The sequence below is a fragment of the Capsella rubella genome, unplaced genomic scaffold, assembly GCF_000375325.1.
Source record: "Capsella rubella cultivar Monte Gargano unplaced genomic scaffold, Caprub1_0 scaffold_8, whole genome shotgun sequence".
Taxonomy (NCBI): domain Eukaryota; kingdom Viridiplantae; phylum Streptophyta; class Magnoliopsida; order Brassicales; family Brassicaceae; genus Capsella; species Capsella rubella.
In genome coordinates, this window is record NW_006238916.1 from 9,385,153 (window position 1) to 9,404,100 (window position 18,948).

At 36.0% G+C, this 18,948-nt stretch overlaps 6 protein-coding genes across 7 annotated transcripts; 2 read left to right on the forward strand and 4 right to left on the reverse strand.

Moving 5' to 3' along the window:
* Window positions 1-1,892: 1,892 nt before the first annotated feature.
* Window positions 1,893-3,098, reverse strand: LOC17876104. The gene is made up of 2 exons (XM_023784530.1): window positions 2,649-3,098; window positions 1,893-2,163 (listed from the first exon to the last, which is right to left on the reverse strand). Exons 1-2 carry the CDS (start codon window positions 3,055-3,057, stop codon window positions 1,949-1,951), a joined length of 624 nt encoding a protein of 207 aa, XP_023640298.1. The 5' UTR covers window positions 3,058-3,098; the 3' UTR covers window positions 1,893-1,948.
* Window positions 3,099-4,836: 1,738 nt separating this feature from the next.
* On the reverse strand, window positions 4,837-7,919 carry LOC17875727 (afadin- and alpha-actinin-binding protein). The gene is made up of 16 exons (XM_006281992.2): window positions 7,696-7,919; window positions 7,590-7,612; window positions 7,382-7,493; window positions 7,199-7,296; window positions 6,876-6,972; window positions 6,698-6,787; window positions 6,542-6,604; window positions 6,381-6,455; window positions 6,228-6,293; window positions 6,071-6,148; window positions 5,887-5,997; window positions 5,721-5,798; window positions 5,495-5,614; window positions 5,307-5,350; window positions 5,194-5,221; window positions 4,837-5,067 (listed from the first exon to the last, which is right to left on the reverse strand). The coding sequence occupies exons 1-16, from the start codon at window positions 7,726-7,728 to the stop codon at window positions 5,059-5,061; spliced, it is 1,125 nt and encodes a 374-aa protein (XP_006282054.2). The 5' UTR covers window positions 7,729-7,919; the 3' UTR covers window positions 4,837-5,058.
* Window positions 7,920-10,397: 2,478 nt separating this feature from the next.
* LOC17875679 (auxin-responsive protein IAA33) lies at window positions 10,398-11,159 on the forward strand. The gene is made up of 2 exons (XM_006281867.2): window positions 10,398-10,908; window positions 11,063-11,159. Exons 1-2 carry the CDS (start codon window positions 10,469-10,471, stop codon window positions 11,139-11,141), a joined length of 519 nt encoding a protein of 172 aa, XP_006281929.1. The 5' UTR covers window positions 10,398-10,468; the 3' UTR covers window positions 11,142-11,159.
* On the reverse strand, window positions 11,013-14,048 carry LOC17876701 ((DL)-glycerol-3-phosphatase 2). Of its 2 annotated transcripts, XM_023784464.1 has the most exons (7): window positions 13,854-14,048; window positions 13,023-13,247; window positions 12,657-12,717; window positions 12,406-12,553; window positions 12,221-12,300; window positions 11,933-12,085; window positions 11,013-11,274 (listed from the first exon to the last, which is right to left on the reverse strand). In XM_023784464.1, exons 1-6 carry the CDS (start codon window positions 13,927-13,929, stop codon window positions 11,956-11,958), a joined length of 720 nt encoding a protein of 239 aa, XP_023640232.1. In that variant the 5' UTR covers window positions 13,930-14,048; the 3' UTR covers window positions 11,013-11,274; window positions 11,933-11,955. The 2 variants fall into 2 exon arrangements, with proteins under 2 accessions (XP_023640232.1, XP_006279496.1); XM_006279434.2 differs by lacking the exon at window positions 11,013-11,274 and having other exon boundaries at window positions 11,607-12,085.
* Window positions 14,049-14,214: 166 nt separating this feature from the next.
* On the reverse strand, window positions 14,215-16,228 carry LOC17875430 (DNA repair protein XRCC3 homolog). The gene is made up of 2 exons (XM_006279604.2): window positions 15,043-16,228; window positions 14,215-14,474 (listed from the first exon to the last, which is right to left on the reverse strand). Exon 1 carries the CDS (start codon window positions 16,059-16,061, stop codon window positions 15,162-15,164), a length of 900 nt encoding a protein of 299 aa, XP_006279666.2. The 5' UTR covers window positions 16,062-16,228; the 3' UTR covers window positions 14,215-14,474; window positions 15,043-15,161.
* Window positions 16,229-16,381: 153 nt separating this feature from the next.
* LOC17875068 lies at window positions 16,382-18,635 on the forward strand. The gene has a single exon (XM_006280104.2). It carries the CDS (start codon window positions 16,493-16,495, stop codon window positions 18,425-18,427), a length of 1,935 nt encoding a protein of 644 aa, XP_006280166.1. The 5' UTR covers window positions 16,382-16,492; the 3' UTR covers window positions 18,428-18,635.
* The last annotated feature ends 313 nt before the right edge of the window (window positions 18,636-18,948 follow it).

Here is an 18,948-nt window from a genome sequence, read left to right on the forward strand (position 1 = left end):
GTATAAATTCGGTGAGATCTGATAAATCTAAAGTTGTAAACTAATCTAATTACATGTTTGTGGGGGACCTAATTAAGAGAAGAAGATATGTATATATTAGATTAGATGATGAGGTTTTAATTATGCTGGTAATGGAGTAGCACATGGTTTGCATGTAAACCGCCCACACGTGTCAGCCACTATACACACGTGTCTTCTGCATGCTGCGTTATCCCATTGTCTATCTCTTCGCCCTGCACTATTATCGCGTTTTAACAATTATATACATATGTTTCCTCTCTTTTCAATTATTGTTTTCAACGACGCATCAAGCATTACTTTATACAAAATACAAACTCAAAAAGAAAGATCATGGATCAATATGAATACACTAGATGTGATCTGATCTGATGCGTTTACAGAACACTTTCAAAATGTAAAAATACTAATGCCAGCTTTTAAAAGCACGTATTTGGTCTCCAGGTCGCGTCATCAATTCGGTGTATCACGTGTTAAATCATTTCTATTTTTTTGCCTTACTATCTAATGTATTTATACAACAATGCAACATTATCTTTAATTTTGTTTATAACTAGTATATTCAAAAGCGGCCTTTTTCAATTGAAAACGGTGGAGGACTGGAGTTATATAATTAATGGGGATTGTGCGGTCAAAGAATGTGAAACCACAAGTTTATTATATGAAATGTCGAACCAAGAAGATACGAAAATTTTATACTACTAATATAGTTGGAAACAAGATTCCAAAAAGGAGGTGCACGGTGGATCGATCAAAAGTGAAGGCACCAAATCCGGAGTGGGTGTGTCTTACTTTTGGACTAAGCAACTCACCTTGCGATCTTAAAAACTTATATCTGTTCTAATTCAATTGCTATAGCAAAAGAAAACAAATGTTTATGATGGTTCAGCACTCACTAGTGTCAATTTATATATATATACTTTACTCAGTAGCTTAGAAAAGATGTTTCACAAATAATCAAAGAGATGGATATGCAAATATTAAAATGAGATGTTTGGTAGTAAAAATAAAACTGTATAAACTATTGTTTCATTATACCATAAATATATACAAAATGTCAAATGACGAGGATATGAATATTCCCCATTTTTAACTATATTGTTAAAATCTATTTTCTTGTGATTTTTGAGTATTTAGTATTTAAAATGTGTTTTAGAAAAATAACAATACCGTAAGAGTATTAAGAAGATTAAAAAAATAAAGACCTGAAATTTTGCTGCCAAAATTATATTGCTTTTTTTATTGGTTATTTAATACCCTTAATGTTTTATATTTCATTCTCAACCATGAAAATATAAATAAACTTGCATTTTGTAAAAAATATGATAAAAGAAAATAATTTGATTTTAATCTAAAGCAGAACCGAGCTAAAACACACATACAGTATTTGTGTACCAACCGATCGAGAATCAAATGCGGGCCTTTGTATCATACGAATTAATTACAATGTTACTACACCTACATATCATATGTAAGCGAAATAAATATAAATGCGTCATATGATTTTAGAAAAAGCTAAATCAAATAATTCCCCACGTTCGCTTTGTCATCCCTACTATTTTGTTATCATTGCAAATTGTGTGAATTATCGCATTGTCACACACCTCCCTTTTTCTTTTTTTTTTCCTTTTTAATACTAAAAGAAATAATTTAGTAATACACACAACACGTTCATTTTTGACTTTTTTGACTAGAAAATATATTACTTTTTAATAATGTATACATATACACTTTGCTGCTTATTGGACAATGCTATAGGCAGGCGTTTGTTAAAAAATGACAATATTTTAAATCTATAGTAAGTCAATAACTATAAATAAAGAGATAATTTCCTTCAAAAAACAATACATAAAGAGATATATTTATGGGCTTAACATATTAGATAACTGGCCCATCAATACAAATAATCTTGGTACTAAATGTGAAAATTTTAACGAAAACCTGTATGATGGTTTCTTGAATTCCGAGGTGGACAACCGCTAAACCATTGACGTGGGGAAGCCTTTATCAATCTTCGATCTTTCGAGGAAGAAGAAGACGAAGAAGAAGAAGAAGATGAGCTCGACCTGTAATCCTCATCAAACTTCTCGAATCTCTCCAGTTCATCACAAGAATTTGAACTACCACCACGACCATTAATGTAATCTGATGGATCATAAAGGGAATATATGTGTATATATATAAGAGGATGTTTACATATGTATGTGAGAAACATTTTTATAGAAAGAATTTTAAAGAACTGAAGAATCGTACTGATTATACTAGCAACTAATATAACTTAAATTATGATTTAACAATTGACGAAAATATTAATTTCTTTTTTTTTTACCAATTCTACACAGTACATATGCACTAATGCAAGATTAGTGACAAAAATTGGAAAATTTTGCAATTTCTCTATGTTATTATATTACAACAAGCGTAACATTTTTTAATCACGTCGTTAATCGGATTCCGCATTATACTTTTCACATTAGTTCATTTCATATATAGTTGCAATCAATCAAAACCTAAAATATAATTTTTAAAATAATAGATATATTTCAGGTTGCACTTAATCAGTATAAGTACAATATACATCTTGTGAAATCAAAAGTTATTAATAATAACTTATTATAACGTTTGATTACCTTTACTTAGCATGTTTTGGCTTGACCATCTAGAGAAATATCTCTTACGAAGATTCTTCCACCTCCAAAGCTTAAGATTCGCCGGAAAAAGAGAATGTTTATTAGAATCTCCGACGACTGAGATTGAGGGTTTTGGGAAACCAAGACTGAGAAACGCCGGAGGAGGAGTTATCGGACGAAGTATTTCTTCCGGAGGAGGATTGATCGGAGTTCCCGGCTGCATCTCCCACTTAAAAGGAACACCTTCGTCGAGGCTCCGATGATGATAGTAATAGAACACTCTAGAAGAACCTCCCACCGATGAGTTTCTTGAGATCTCAGCTGCAGATTCTCTCTTGCATAGATCATCCTCCATTAACAACAATGAAGCTTTTGGTGTTGGAGCTGTGTTATTGTGTTCATGAATCATGATGATGCGTTCGTTTATAGAGAAAAAAAGATACAATATGGATTACGTGAGATTTATGGAGATGATGATATATACAGTGCAAATATATGTGTCGTATGTGGGTATATTTATATATATGGAAAGAGAGATTCTTGCCCGATAAAATTGGCGTAAGAATGGATATAAATTGATTTAATGGTTAGGAGAGTTGACTATGTGAATCTTTAGACGCATGATGTCTTGTGTATTACATGTAACGAGAATTTGATTATCGTAATGTCTTGTTAAACACAATATAATAATGTCAGGGTTTGACATTTATATTATCATACAAACAAAACTCAATTGCTTATTTTCTTTGGTGATTCGGTTGCTGTGGCACGGGCCAATTTGTAACATCAACATTGATATTCAAAAACAGTTGTACTTTAATTTATGGTTTCAGTGATGGATAAGACCGGTTTATATTTTGATGCACAAATGGTTGATGTACCATTTACGTAGCGAATCCGAGATTTATTATTCTTACCTATGATTAAAGAAACTGTATATTCCACAAGAAGAAATAAACAATCATTATCCAAGAAAAACACTTCTATAATCTGCTATATAGAGATTATTTAGATATTATATTTGGAATTACCCAAAAGGTATTTTGTTCCGTGATTCGATTTGCTTAATAATTTTTTTTGGTTTGAAAACCGGGTTATCTTAATTCTTAAAATGATTTCTAAAACGAATAATCATTTGACCATGTAAAAAGGCTCTGTATTCAATTTATTTTATTGGGGATAAAACTGTTATCTACTCTTGAGTCTTGTCATTAAAAAAGATTCATAGTGGCCAGCCACTTAGTTTGTTTTGTTTCTTATTATTGTAACTGAATTATTTATAAATACAACTCAAAATTTAGTTGTTGCAATAATATACAAGGCGAATCCATAATTACTATATATACAATACGATTAAATAAACTCAATTATCCAACAGAGAAATAAATCATAATTATTCAAAACCTTTTTATTGTATAGTTTTTTTCCCCCACCAAGGAATTTTCCCTGTAAATTGTTTGTTTTATAAGGAAATATATAAATGTTTTTTCCTTTTTGGAGTTATGAAATATTTGATTACCTTTATATACGTATTAGATACTATTCAAATCTATGTTTACTTTAAGATGAAGCGCACGTTAATACAGTTTTAAGGACGGCTGAATTCATATGCGCATGTGAAGCAAATGACCTATCCCCCTTAAGAGACGCCAAACTTTGCGTACTCCTCAATTTCATATCGTTAAAAATTTGTTAACCCAATTCTATGAATCATCATCGCACTAATCACGCACGCAATTACCATAACTAAACCCACCTTTACGAAAACATACATATTAATTTTACTTACTAAAAAGGACAAGTTTCAGTCACGAAGTTGTGGCCACGCAACCGAGTATGTTCTGTTACAGCTGACTACGCTTACGAGAATATATTTGTGTCCCAATTTATTCAAAATATTTGGATCTTTGATTATAAAGAAAATTCAAGGCGTGGGAAGTGGCAACGGACAATGCAGTATTCGGGTTTTGACTCATATCTATAGAGTTACATAACTAAAATGTCCATAAATCTCTCTAAATGATACTGGACCGAACAAACAATCTAATCATAAAATAGTTTCGAAGTGATTTGATTGCATAGTTTGGTTGGAACTTGGAACAAAGAACATGGTGTTTGTTCTCTATGACATACTGTGTGATTGCTAATTTAGTAGATATGATACTGTAACAGAGAGTACACATCTTTGAATTTTGAACACTAAACAATCCATCATAAGCCTTGATCATATATATAATAAGATTTTAATATCCAAAGAAAGGAGAGTGGCTCCCTGATGCGACACAACTAAAAGCTGAATATACACATAGCTTAGATATCGAAGGAGAGGTTCGGTGATGGTGAATACCCAATACTACGACTACATTTTGCAACAAATCTTTCATCTTGGATCCATTGCTTTTAGGCTTTTTCATACTCCCTAAACAGAGACCAATCAAGAGTCATTATTAAGCATTTAAGCTCCTTTTTTTGTGAAACAATAAAGATAAAGAACATCTAAATCTTCTACGAAGAAATAAAGAAGAGTAGAATCTTTTAAGTATACCTCAGCTGCCAATGAAACTACGGAATCCCTGTTACAAGGTTGGCCACTATTAGTTGTTTTGCATGATAATTATCTTTGTTTAAAGCCAAAACTAATAGAATTTAATTTGATACCTTCGCTGCTCTGATTTAGGGAGATGTTTCGACATTATGGACTCCTGCAATAGAATTGCTCTTGTCAGTTTCTAAACAGATGTCAACGACATTTTCAATAAATGTAGATGTAGTGTCTGCTCCCATAACATCAATAATGTAGAGACTGAGGAAAATAGTCTCTAGTAAAGAAATATGAGGAAGAGAACCTGTTCTTGGATTATACTTCTTGCCTCAACAAGCTGAGCTTCGAGTTCAAGCTCTCTCTCTGTTGCTTCAGATGTAACAGATGCTCCTTTAGGTGCATCTTCTATCTGGACCATGCGTTCCTTTATTTTTTTTTGTCCCAAGGAAATTAGAAGAAACAGCAAAAAGGTTAACTACTGATCAAATATGGATTTTGTTGAGCAAATGCAAACTGTCGTTAAGAAAAACCTTTATAGAAGCCATCTTAGTGCGCAAGCTTTCTTCAATCTGACCTCTAGCCATCCGGAAAGGTAGATCAAAGACGTCCTATGTAATGGCTAGTTAGTTAGATACTGGGGCATCAATTATACAGGATTATTACAAGAACCATTCAATAAACTAAGATTACACATACCGTCTTCCCACCCAGTGGAGATTGTGAAGGATCAGCTTCACGTTTGTCACTGCCAGCCAATGAAGGATTAGCTGACCCGTTTGGAGCATTTAGGAAATCACGCATATCCATCTGCAACAAAACCAAAGATATAAACTATGCTTAAGAATAAACATGTTAAGCTTAGCATGAAAAGAGAGCAAACCTGCATGGATCGAAGTAATGCTCTTAGATTAGTGTTCTCAGCCATTAATTCTTGATTTTTTGCTTCATATGCATCCACCTGCAGGGACGACAATATTCAAGAAATGCCCTTTGGAACTTTACATAATGTTATCGATTTGTTGTAGTTAGACTCATACTATCTTTTTGTAGAAGTCAGTATCAGTCTTCTTGCCATTCCAGGTTCCACGCTGCCTCCCTTCTTTCTATTAAGTAGATAAGACAATCAGCCAAGTGAAAATTCCACATTCATCATTTTAACGATTGAAAAAAATAAGAAATTGGTAAAGGACCTGTAGCAGATTCATAATCTCCATTCCAGATCTTGATTCTTTCTTTTTCTCCATTAATACTTGATTCAGCCGTTCCTACGCGAGTAACAAGAATTATTAGCAATCACAATGCAGATTAAAAGGATACGGAACAGTCAGTTCCACGAGATAAAATACACAACCTGCAACTTAATGTAATCCTTTTCCTTTTTCTTCATTTCGTGAATCTGTTGAGCTTTGACTTGCTATTCAGGGATAAGAGTACAAATGCAGACAATCCCATCGGTACAATTTCAGCAACATGAAGAAGTAAATCAAAGCATCATAAACTATCAGACCTGGTTACCAATCACCATCCTTTGGAATTCATCCCTCTCCTGCTGTAGCTTTTCAATCTGAGACTTCAAAGCTGCAGTGTTTTTGGCTTCCTGTCAAAAGAGTGAAGTCATAGTCAAACACTCTTCAATCAAAAACCTAAGCCAAAATCATCTCAGCAGAAACATAGAAAGGACTCACTGTTCTGGTAATTGTAGCAATTTCCCTGTCCTTCTGTTGAAGTTGCGCTTCAAGCCTCTCAACTTTAGCTTCGAGTCTAGCTATATCCGATTGTTGTCTAAACACACATAAAACATAATGAATCCCTTCCGCAAATCAGAGTAGAGAAACTCAAAATATCAAACTAAGTTAAAGCATGATAGATCAATAAAACATATAGTAACATTTTTAGCCAATGAAACACTTAACAACTACAGCACAGCTCAAGACCAATAATCAATTCCCAAGAACAAATATTCATAAACTTGCATTTAAAACTGAAAGAAGGAAGAAGCTAAATTCACCTCTGTCTCTGCTCGTTAGCAGATTCTCTAAACTCTATATCACGCTGTCGCTGCTGAAGCAACGAGTACATACAATTGCAGGTCCTTGAGATAGAAACCTAAATCAACAAACCCTTAATTAAAACCCCAAACCTCCACACAATTTTAAGAATCACGACGAATCAATAATACTAAAATACACACCGGATCATTTGAAAACAGATCGAGTGAGGCGGGAAATCCAAATGTAACCATTGTCTGATTCAAATACTTCGTACAATGCTCCAAATTATCCACATTCGCAAATGTGTAATCCCTTCTCAATCAATTAAAACAAAAATTAACCTATCAGTACTAATCGGAGATTCTAAAAGTAAACCCTAGGTGGATTAAGAAGAAGAAGAAAACTAACCCCGTCGCAGACTGAGATAAAACCTGTAAAATCCAAAAACGAGCGAATGAATCAATTGAACTTCAAATTCGATGAGAAAACACACATCAGAAAACAGTAATCTTACCTTGAGATCGTACTCAGCATCAGTCGCCGGCATTTTCGAAACGGCGACGAATAACTCCTCCTCCTCCGGCGTAAAGCAACGAATTAAAAACGTATGCTCACAGAATCAGATCTAATCGAGCTGAGAGACAGAGAGAGCGAAAAACAAATTCAAAAACCAGAAATATCTGAAACGGAATGTTTCTGGAGAAAGAGCGAAAATAATTAAATTAAAAATGTCTCTTTATTTTTCTCACTTTGCTTTTCATTTCAGTAAAAGGATTTGTTTTTTGATAATGAGCTTTAAAGCTGTGATCCAATGCGGAGACACCTACTGGCTTCAGTGCTCCTCCACGTGATTTTGACGCGCCAACGGTTAAGCAATACACAAAACTCACTTTTGTGTAACATGGACATTGGACCAACACCGCTAAAATTGGGCCTAATAAGCCTAATAGGCTTTTGTGTGAAGCCTTTTTAAACTTGTGGTAATGTAGATGATGAACATGAGTCATGTTACATGACAAAGTGATTATCATTGTTTGGTTAGAAACAGACCAAAACAGCGGGTAAATATTTGGTTTTGTTATTTTTTAAAAATATTAATTATTATCGGGGAGTGAAATAAGCAAACATTAACGTATGTCTGTAGTAGAATCGAAAGAAAAGAAAAAAAAAACAAAAATCGAGACAAATTAATTAGATGATTTAAATATAAACTGAAATTAAATGTTAAAAAAAAAAAAAAAAACTGAAATGTGTTAAAACTATATATACTCTTTATAAACTGAAATGATATGAAACCGAGGTAAATTTTAAACATTTCAATGCCTTCCATGTCGGATCTTCTAGTCTTCTAAATTCGAATCCCGAGTTTAATGTATTTTTTTTTTACGATTATATAGAGAGATTAATAAACTATTGATGTGTTTGCAATTGATGTTTGCTTCAAACTTAAGAAAATATGCTTCTTGTGCTTCGTTTTATGTCTTCTTGGGTTTCGATTTTAGCTCATCCACCACTTGCTTGTTGGATCCACCGTTGGTTTTTGAATTCAACAGACAAAAATGTTCACTGATTAACTAAAGTTTTTTAGCATTAATATAAATAGTCTTTTCGGTTACTTGTTATTTCTTCATGTTGACGTAATTATTTGACCATATTATATGTATACTTGATCATTATTGTTGTACTTATTTGAGATTATTTAAAATGGTGTATACTGAGTAGTGTTTTATTTGAAGTCAGTTGTGTCCCTAGCTAGCATAGTTTTTAATTAGTTCCCATTTATTAATTAGTGTCGAACTAATTCTAGGTAGACCGAAAACCATCATCTATAACTTAAGAGTTTGGATTAAGATTGTAGTAGTGATTTTTGTTAAGTCATATATAAACCGAGTCTACTATATGCATATGAGATTAGATCATAAATAGTAATATATAGATGTATTAAGTTGATGCATATAAAATATTATGCTATGTACACATATATATTTTTTATAAACGAAAGTACCACTCCATCCATATCAGTAGTAGTACATTTCTTGATGTACCATCATTTGGATTCAAACTCATTAAGATATGGATGTGATATGACAAAATAAGAAGAAGATACATAATTCAGTAAAAGATTTGATTTATGAGTTAGAAACTTTAGATGATTAATATTTTGTTAACTGATTTTATTTTTGAGAACATATAAAACTCATATTGCACAAAAATGCATGGAGACTGTGGGCAAATATGTCATTGGTTTCTTCCGTATGAAAAGAAGATGACGTGGAGCTCCCGACCAGGCGCGAGTCAAGGAAGCGAGGCGTTCGGCGACGGCAGCGCGGTCGTCTCCGCAGCCCATGCGTTACAATTTACAAGATCTCTTTTTCTATTACCTTAAGTTTCATTATTTAATTACTCGATCAGTTTATAATGTCTTTCATTTCGAGTTTCTGGTTCCTAATTCTAAATACTTTATTATAGTGACTTGTTTGTAAAAAATTGTTACTTTAAAGTTCTCCAACTTATGTTTTCCCTTCGGCTTGCGTCTTGTCCACGTTAACCAACATTTTCATTTTTAAATATTTTATTCGTATTCATGAATTTATATATCTTGTGCTTGAAAGAAACAAATGGGGTTGAAAACATTAATGTTGACAAAAATCAGTGAAACTAACCTTTTGACATTTCCTGTAACAGCTCTTGCTACCACAGTGGAGACTGAGAGTGATAGATAGATTATAGCTAGCATTGTATATAATATCATTTAATTTAATACATATGCATGTGAGAACATCTCTACGTGAATCCAATTGTTCATTGAATGGATTAAATATTAAAATTATTGTTAATTAAAAGGATCCATTGTTTAACGAGATGTCCAAAGATCAGATGTACTTGGAAATTAAATGAAAATTTTGAAGACAACATTGAAACAAAAAAACAAATGTAAAATAAAAAAAGACAACTTTTGTTTGCCACACAATATTACGCCTTCTCTCTATCTATTTATAGGTGTACATAGATTCACTTTCACCAGAATCTCATCAAACATACAGATATATACAGTCTCTCTCTCTCTCTCTCTCTCTCTCTCTCTCTCTCTCTCTCTCTCTCTCTCTCTCTCTCTCTCTCTCTCTCTCTCTCTCTCTCTCTCTCTCTCTCTCTCTCTCTCTCTCTCTCTCTCTCTCTCTCTCTCTCTCTCTCTCTCTCTCTTATAAGTCTGTAAACACTTTGAGTTCCATATATATAACCGCTGTTTTCTCCAAAGTTACAAAACCCTAAAAAACCCTACACTCAATATGAACAGTTTTGAGCCACAAAGCCAAGACTCTTTGCAAAGAAGGTTTCATCAAGGGAACACCTCCACCACACAACAACCTCGTGACACCACGACACCTTTCATGCCCAAATCTATTTCGAAAGACCATAATAATAGCAACTCCAGTTCCAGAGCGGCCGGGAGATCATTCCAAGGTTTTGGTCTTAACGTTGAGGACGATCTAGTTTCATCAGTGGTTCCTCCGGTTACGGTTGTTCTAGAGGGACGTTCGATTTGCCAACGCGTAAGCCTAGACAAGCATGGGAGTTATCAGAGCTTGGCTTTGGCTCTGAGGCAGATGTTTGTCGATGGGGCTGATTCTGCAGACGATCTTGATCTGTCTAATGCGATTCCTGGCCATCTTATTGCTTATGAAGATATGGAGAATGATCTACTCCTCGCAGGCGATCTTACTTGGAAGTAATATACCTCTTTTACTCTCCTACATTAATCTCTTTTTTAATTAAATTTTGTTATTTCTACGTTTGAGCGTTTCACGTATATACTGATCTTTCACAAAAAAAAAACTTTAAAACAACTTAGTTAATGAGAAAATTGGTTTGTGAGGATACAGGGACTTTGTTCGTGTAGCGAAGAGAATTCGAATCTTACCGGTGAAAGGAAACACAAGCAAAGTGAAAAGAAACGAGTGAGGAGAAAAGACCGTTTTGGCAACGATGTCAGAAAATGTTTTGTAGCAGCCAATGTCGTGCCATATGATTCCCAGTGGCATTATTGTAAAAGTATCATCGGATGTGTTTGCTTTTTTGTTCACTTGTCTTCCCACTAAATGAGAAAAAAAAAACAAAAAATGAAGCATATATAGAATGACAAAGTGAAAGATGTAACTTAATTTATCTCCGATTACGCTCCTAAATTTGGTTAAAGACAAAATCGTACCGAGAAAACGATATGAAAACTGAATCATATAAATATTTTGTGTCTTAAGATTTCACAGGTTTAAAAATAGTTGTGTAATATGTTAAGAAGTGAATACGACGGTCTGATTCTTCAAAACGAATTACACATACAAGTATAGAGAGACAAAGATTATAAAAACATGAACAGTTGAAGAAAGGACGGGCGTATTAATTTTATACAGTAACAACACATGTTAGTGATGCTTAAAAAAGAGAGATTCCAATCCAAACCATAAAGAAGGAATCAATTCAGCTATGCCGACAAATACAAAATCAGATAAGCCAATATGTTGAAACTTGTGGGTAAGAGTAGTTTGTACAAGAATAATTTGTTTAAACGTTGAGGCAATATTTGTTTGGTCTCTCGTCATGTCACCACTTTTCCATTTGTTTCATTAATAACCAAACAATCACATACCCCCTTGACGACATAAAAACCCCTATGGCCTTGTCATGTAAATGCCAAAACAATATAACAAGACAAACTTCTCACGGATTCATGATTCTTGAGTTTTTATCATTACCTTGAAGAAGCTTGTTGTATCGTTTAGTTTGAATCCTCAAATGGAGGCAAACCCCATTCCTCCGGTTTGAAATCGATTAGAGAGGTTAGGATTTGATCTGCAACATCTTGATGAGAGATATCTAGTCTAGGATCCGGCACCATGACCACGTTCCTGTAGAGAAGAATAGAAAAGAAACATAAACTTCTTTCCTTGGTGTAGATAAATGTGTATGGAAACTTGCTTTAAATGTTCATCTTTTTGCTTAACACAAAGGAACTTAGAAACTACTAGGAGACATCAACATACATTCCGGCGTTTTTAGCAGCAAGAACTCCAGATGGAGCATCTTCGAATACCAGAACTTTTTGTGGATCCACAGGACCGTCCTGAGTAATCCACGTAGAGAATACATTAGTTTACAACTCATTGCCAAGTTTGAAATGGAGGGTACAAATAAATCATATACGTACTAGTAGTGGCCTGTTAATTACCTTAAATCTCCTAGCTGCAGCGAGAAAGCCATCTGGGGCAGGCTTTCCTTGCTTCACCTCTGGATCATCACCACGAACTATGTGATGCATCAATGAGAAAAGCTCTCTGTGTCTTTGGGTTTTTAGATCATAATGCCGTGTATGAGTACTGCAATGACATTCGCAGGTGACAAGTCAGTTTCCATATTGTAAAGAGCAGACGCTAAGAATGTTACGAGAAATGAGGGTGTGCTGATGAAGAGAAGCGATACCCCGTAGCAATACAAATTGGAATATTCTTTGCATGAAGATGCTTGATTAGTCTGCTAGCCCCTGAAAATGTGGACGAGGGTTCACAACGGGAAAAGTTAATATGAATCCGCTTCATGTATAATTTCAGCGGTTATCTACTTATAGCCTAAAAGTTTAAATGTCAGATTAAAGCAATAACCAATAAGATCAATCGTGATGAACCAATACAGAACGAGTTTTTTCTCTACAGATGATTATGATTTAACACATAGTCGGAGCCTTTTTGCATTTACCCACATCAAGTAAAAATATCCAGACATGTGATATCTTCCTGTGAACCATATATCATGTGTGCAAACACATGTGTTACAGAAAGGAGATTGTACCTGGCATAAGCTCACTAGTAGGGAAAAGGTCTTGCAACATTGACTCCCTCTCGACAAGGAAGTCCTCAGCTGAAAGAGAATCGCTGATCCCGCTTTCTTCAACAAAAATCCTAGCAGCTTCTATAGCTTTTCTACCCATCATCTTAGCCTTGAGAGACCAATCAAACGTTTTGTTGAATCTAGCAAGTATGATTTCTTGGACCTCAGTGTAAAACTTCTCGGTGTCTGCAACAGAAACCAAATCAACATGAGTTATTTCCATTATGTAAAAATGATCATTAGACGCAAATTTAAACATCTGGTGAACACAACGAGGGAAGGCAAGTTTAAATGATAAAAGAACATAAGAGTTAAATCTTATGATAGCTAAACTAGGAGCACCACAGAGTCACAGACTGCTCTTTAACTACCTCTCGAGTAAGGTAAAAACATTTTTTCCATGAAGACTGATACCAAGGGGAGGCTTCATAAGACAGTGAAGGGGGGAAATTCAAAAACAGAACAAAAATCCTTGCATCAATTAAACTCAACTGTTCAATTCCCAGTCAGATTCAACCTAGTTTTAGCATCTAAAGTATCCTTTCCATTCTATATATATCTTTAATCGTACTATATCTGTAAATACAATAACCTAGCCGAGCAATCAGATACGCATCATCATGATACCGTCACTGTGACATTCCAGAACTCAAACTCCTAAGAACGTTAAGCAAATCGAACAAAACGATCCAATGTCAACTAAAATCTCATTCCAGACAACAACAAGCTAAAATAAAGATAATGTAAGCAGTACGATCCAACAAAGCAAATGAATGAAGATACTGAAATTACCGAGGAGGAGACCGTCCATGTCGAATATGACATGAGTGATTGATCCTCTGGCGGCGACGTCAGCTGGAGTCGACATTGACGGTACGATTTCGATAGATCTCTTCTCGAGGCTGCGATTAGATATCTCTGTTGGAAACCTCCTGCTATGGAATAAAGAACTCAGAATCGATAAGCTAATTAATGGTTTCTACTGTTTTGGAGTGACGAGCGAATCAAATCGAGTGATGTAATTTTACGCTGTAAAGTGACGGGAACATCAACGATCCTTGAATATGGGCCTGATCTTGTAAACGGGCCGGGTCATAACATAATTTTTGGCTAATAATGTAATTGCAAAATCTGAAGTTAAGAGATGGTTAAACTTGCATTGAGCTTAGTGTTAGTTTAGTTATATACAACTAGAGATTTGTGTTAAGTAAGAATATGAAAATTTGTTGGTGAACAAACAGTTTTTGTTAATCCAAAAGCCTTCTTCTTCTTGAGATGATTCAACAGTTGTTTTTAACCTCAGCCTTAGCCTGAATCTCAAATTGTTGTCTTAAATCAGATGCGATTTGATGCACTTGATCCGCCGCCATCCCTCATTCTGGTAACATCGCCTCCTTGATTTACCACTCATCTCTGCCATTCAATGATCACAAGAAACATAAATCGATAAGAGGATTAAAGACATGAAAATATCTTTGTTTCATGTAAGAAAAGAGAGATTTCTGTTTAACTCCATTTGAGTTAACAATATACTCAAAGAAAACGAATTATGTTGTTTTTATGAATATCTATGGCACTAATTCAAGGTATGGATTACCTTAACCTATCAACAACTACGGGATAAACAAAAAAGATATCACAAGAGTTATTAAGCCTACAAACTCCATGAAGATATTACCGTTCAATAGGACATATCATTTCAGCAATTTACTCAAGAAAGTAAATATTTGATGATGCTACCAAATGGGGAATTCAATGACGTTGAGGAAAAAAAATCAGAAAACAGTGTGAGAAGCATGCAGACTATGCCAATGATTATCAAGTTCATCTTCTGAGGCTGAAGAGTAAATGCATATTTGAGGAACTCGTCATAGGATACTTATTTGAGGAACCAAAGACAAGAACAAACGAAAATAATGCACAGAAACTCCAAAAAAAACTTGTTATTAACACCTAAATAAGAGGAGAAATCTGAAAGAACCTGGCTTTGCTGCAACGCATCTCCCAGATCCCTCGGCAATATACATAAATAATGCACAGAAACTCCAAAAAAACTTGTGATGCTTCGTACATAAATTATCCTACATAGCACCAGTTCATCTATGCTTGAACGCCACATATCCCTTCTCGTGTGATCATGAATTCGCAGGAAGTTGCAGGCAAATAAGGTGAAAAAACAATGTCAAGCCGTCTCTGAGCTCTTCTGGACACAGAACTTGAACCGCTCTCATCATTTTCACTTCTCTCTTTGCAGATAGTATCATCACCTCGTGAGATGAAAAATCTAGAATTCACACAATTAGCCCAAGCCAAGCCTAAAGCAGGAACAACTCGTCTCCCAGACGAACACAAATACCTCAAATTCCCAATCCTCAACCCACTTAACCCATCAGCTGTTTCCACCAAATCAGTGACCTGATTCGTAATCACAACAGCCAAACCAAACTTATTAGCTAACTGCTTCAACTTCCCAGATATCTTGAAAAACAAAGAAGATCTCTTCCTCATATCAGACGGAGTATTGTCAAATTCCGATCTAAACAACGCCGCTACAGAATCAAGCACAATTAGCTTCAAAGGAAACCTATTTTCAGAATTACCAACAAACCCATCAATCCTAGGCATTATATCGAACAGGTGGTCTACAGAATGAACATTTTGTACAAACACATGATCACAAGGATTATCATTGTGATTCGCGTATATACTAGGGTTGGATTGATGAAACGATCGCGATAGCTGATGAAGACGGCGAAACGGAAAAGGAAACTCGGAGTGGAGGTAAAGAGAAGAACCGTTGAGTCCGCCGAGTGAAATCGGAAGTTGGGCACAGAGCGAAAGCTGAAGGCAGAGTTGTGTCTTTCCGCAGCCGCTCTCCGCCACGATTTCTGTCAGAGAATCGCAGGGGATACCGCCGCGAAGACATACGTCGATAATTTCACAACCGGTGGTGAGCTTACGATTCGGCGGCGATCGTCGGAGGAGATTCTCCGGCTTCATTTGACCGCCAAAAGCTATGGAATTCTCGGAAATTAAGCGCCACAAAATTCAAAAAGAGAACCAAAAAAAAAAAGACCTACCATTGATATAGGTAGCGTTTAGTCTCTTATTGGGCTATTATACCTTGACATTAGGCCCAATAAGGTAAGATACGAATAATGTAAATTAACTAAACCGCACCGTTTACTCTGAAGCCACCGTGACCCAATAAGCTAGCACACGAATAATTAGATGAACGGTGTCGTTTCGTTTAATCTCACTGCTTCAATCACAACGAAGATCTCTTTTCTCTTTCCCTTTTTCTTCTCCGGCGATTCTTATCAGATCTGATCGATTTCTTCATCAGATGATGCACTGAATGTGTAATCGAGTCGAGGATTGAACAAACGCGATCACTAGAAGCTTGACTGATCGAATTCGGAATCGAGATCATGTCGTGCTTAGCCCTAGCTCTGCAACCAGCAAATGGATCCGACATTTTGCTCCAAACTAGAGAATGGTTTCCACCAGCAAGAGCCCTAATCGCACTCTCGTATTTTCGCCAAATGCGTCAAGCATTAGCTTCCTCTAAGAAACAGCATCAGCAACAGTCGAGTCAGAAACATAGCCAAGCTTCTTCTTCTTCGTCTTCCTTCGTTGCAGATCCCGACGATGCCGCGGCGGCAGAATTTGTTGGTGATGATCCGCTTGCTGCTTCTAATGGACAGGTTATTGTTGGTGTTGAGAGCAAGTACCGTGTTGTTTATAGATTAGTGAACTCGATCTATATCCTTGGTGTTACTGTCGCGGATCATGATAATTCGATCAACGTGTTTGAGTGTATTAATATTGTGAATCAAGCTGTTAGTGTTGTTGTTGCTGCTTGTCGTGGAGTTGATGTGACTCCCGAGAAGCTTGGACGGAAGTATGCGGAAGTTTATATGGCGCTTGATATTGTCTTGCGTGGAGTAAGTGGTATCCGTCTATCGGCGATGCTTGGTTCTATGCACGGAGATGGGATTGCAAAGATGGTTCACTCAGCTCTTGACTCTGAGAATAAGATCCGAGGAGGGGATAGTTGGATGGCTATGGAATCACACGCTGCAGAGCATCAAGCTTCTGTGAACGCATTCTCGAACGCAAGATTCGAATTACCTGCAGAGACCTTGGCTGCTGGAGACGAATTAGCGGCGAGCTTGGCACCTGTCGTGCAAGAGTCAGAGCAACTGAAGGAAGAACCGGAACCGGAGAATAAAGATCCTTTTGCGGCAAGTGAAACGATCAACAAGGAGAAAGAACTTGTGGGTGGGTTCAAGAAGACTAAGGATCCGTCTTCATCAGATTTGACTTTGGCATTGGCTGGACTAGAAGTGACTACATTGCCTCCAGCTGAAGCAACACAGTCTACTCACATCAATGTGGAAGGATTTGAAGGGCAATATGGTGGGATTGAGTTCAGCAACGAACAGGCTACGATTGGAGAAACTTTTGAATCCTTTAGTGATGCTTGGGGAGGTGGATTGGATCCGTCTGAGTTTATGGGACCAAAGAAGATTCAGAAGAAGGAAGGGCTCGGTGGGCTTGAGCTGTTGCACACAAGTGATCCTAAGGCAGTGGAAAGCAAAGATGGAGGTAATCTCGATAACTTAGTTAAAAAGCCTGAGATGAAGGGTCCTGAAATGTATGTCTCTGAGGAAATTAGAACCGAGTTTAGAGAATCCTTGCTTGCTAGAGTAGGATTAATGGGTGTTATCTATCTGAAAACAATGCCACCCAAAGGCTCTGGTGAAGAGAAAGAAACTGAGTTCTCATTTCGTGTTGAGGGTACTACTGCAGTTAAGAGATTTGCCATGCAGAGTTCTCGGATCAGTAGCTTAGGGAACGGGTTGTTTCATGTGAGAACCGCTCCATCAGAGGAACCAATCCCTATCCTAAAGTATAGCTTGCAACCTAAACTAACCCCATTGCCTCTTAGAGTCCGAATGGTGAAACGAATAAGCGGGACTTTACTCTCACTAATGATACAATACGTCTCAAACCCGGATCTACCTCAGCCTCTGAAAAACGTTGACTTTATTCTGAAACTCCCGGTTGATCCCACATTGCTGAAGGTTTCACCTAAAGCAATACTAAACAGAACCGATAGAGAACTGAAATGGCAAATACCTGAGATTCCTCTAAGTGGAACTCCTGGGAGACTAAGAGCACGGATGCCTCTAGATTCAGAGAACGGGGAAGAAGAACCAGAGATCATCTGCTATGTGAAATTCTCGGTTCAGGGAAATACGTCTTTGTCAGGTATCAGTCTACGTGCAGCGGCCGAGGGAAATACAGATTTCTACGAGGTAGATCACAGGTACGAAACCGGAGTCTATATGTGCAATTGATAAGATTCTCTCCACAAGATCTACATTGTTTATAAATTTCTCTAATGTTCTTTGAGTGCCTTTTGTTGGAAATTAATCCTTCTTTTTTTTCTTTTTCTTTTTCTTTCTTTGGTGTCATGTAAGGTTTTTGTGTACTTGTGTATCTTGACATCTCTTCATTGTTGTTTTATCTGTTTTACCCAATTTGCTTTAACACTTTATTACTGAATTGAGGAATACGATTTTTAAGCTTATCAAATATATATACACACTACCTCGGAAATGTTGAGATGGAAGTTTCTTAATGTTGATGGTTTGATAGAAGTATTAAAAATATTTGTGGTTTTTGTAGAAACACAAAAAAAAACTATTATAATTATATAAGGATAAAATTAATGATCTCACACACCATATAACAGCCGAATGATATCCACAGAACATGTCACACTTAGGTCAATTATCCACTAATGACATTGCTTTATAAACTTATAAAATAATGGCATGTGGGTATTACAATCCGTCCTAACCACGGTTTACAATAA

Coding starts and splice junctions, on each gene's coding strand:
- LOC17875727 (XM_006281992.2), bottom strand. CDS start 7,728: ATGCCGGCGACTGATGCTGAGTACGATCTCAAG. Junction 7,613..7,695: donor ATGCTGAGTACGATCTCAAG/GTAAGATTACTG, acceptor TGGATTTTACAG/GTTTTATCTCAGTCTGCGAC. Junction 6,294..6,380: donor AGATTATGAATCTGCTACAG/GTCCTTTACCAA, acceptor TCTACTTAATAG/AAAGAAGGGAGGCAGCGTGG.
- LOC17875430 (XM_006279604.2), bottom strand. CDS start 16,061: ATGAAGCCGGAGAATCTCCTCCGACGATCGCCGCCGAATCGTAAGCTC.
- LOC17876104 (XM_023784530.1), bottom strand. CDS start 3,057: ATGATTCATGAACACAATAACACAGCTCCAACACCAAAAGCTTCATTG. Junction 2,164..2,648: donor CCAAAACATGCTAAGTAAAG/GTAATCAAACGT, acceptor ATGATCCATCAG/ATTACATTAATGGTCGTGGT.
- LOC17875679 (XM_006281867.2), top strand. CDS start 10,469: ATGAACAGTTTTGAGCCACAAAGCCAAGACTCTTTGCAAAGAAGGTTT. Junction 10,909..11,062: donor GCAGGCGATCTTACTTGGAA/GTAATATACCTC, acceptor GTGAGGATACAG/GGACTTTGTTCGTGTAGCGA.
- LOC17876701 (XM_023784464.1), bottom strand. CDS start 13,929: ATGTCGACTCCAGCTGACGTCGCCGCCAGAGGATCAATCACTCATGTC. Junction 12,554..12,656: donor CCAATTTGTATTGCTACGGG/GTATCGCTTCTC, acceptor ATGTCATTGCAG/TACTCATACACGGCATTATG. Junction 12,086..12,220: donor GCTGCTAAAAACGCCGGAAT/GTATGTTGATGT, acceptor TCTTCTCTACAG/GAACGTGGTCATGGTGCCGG.
- LOC17875068 (XM_006280104.2), top strand. CDS start 16,493: ATGTCGTGCTTAGCCCTAGCTCTGCAACCAGCAAATGGATCCGACATT.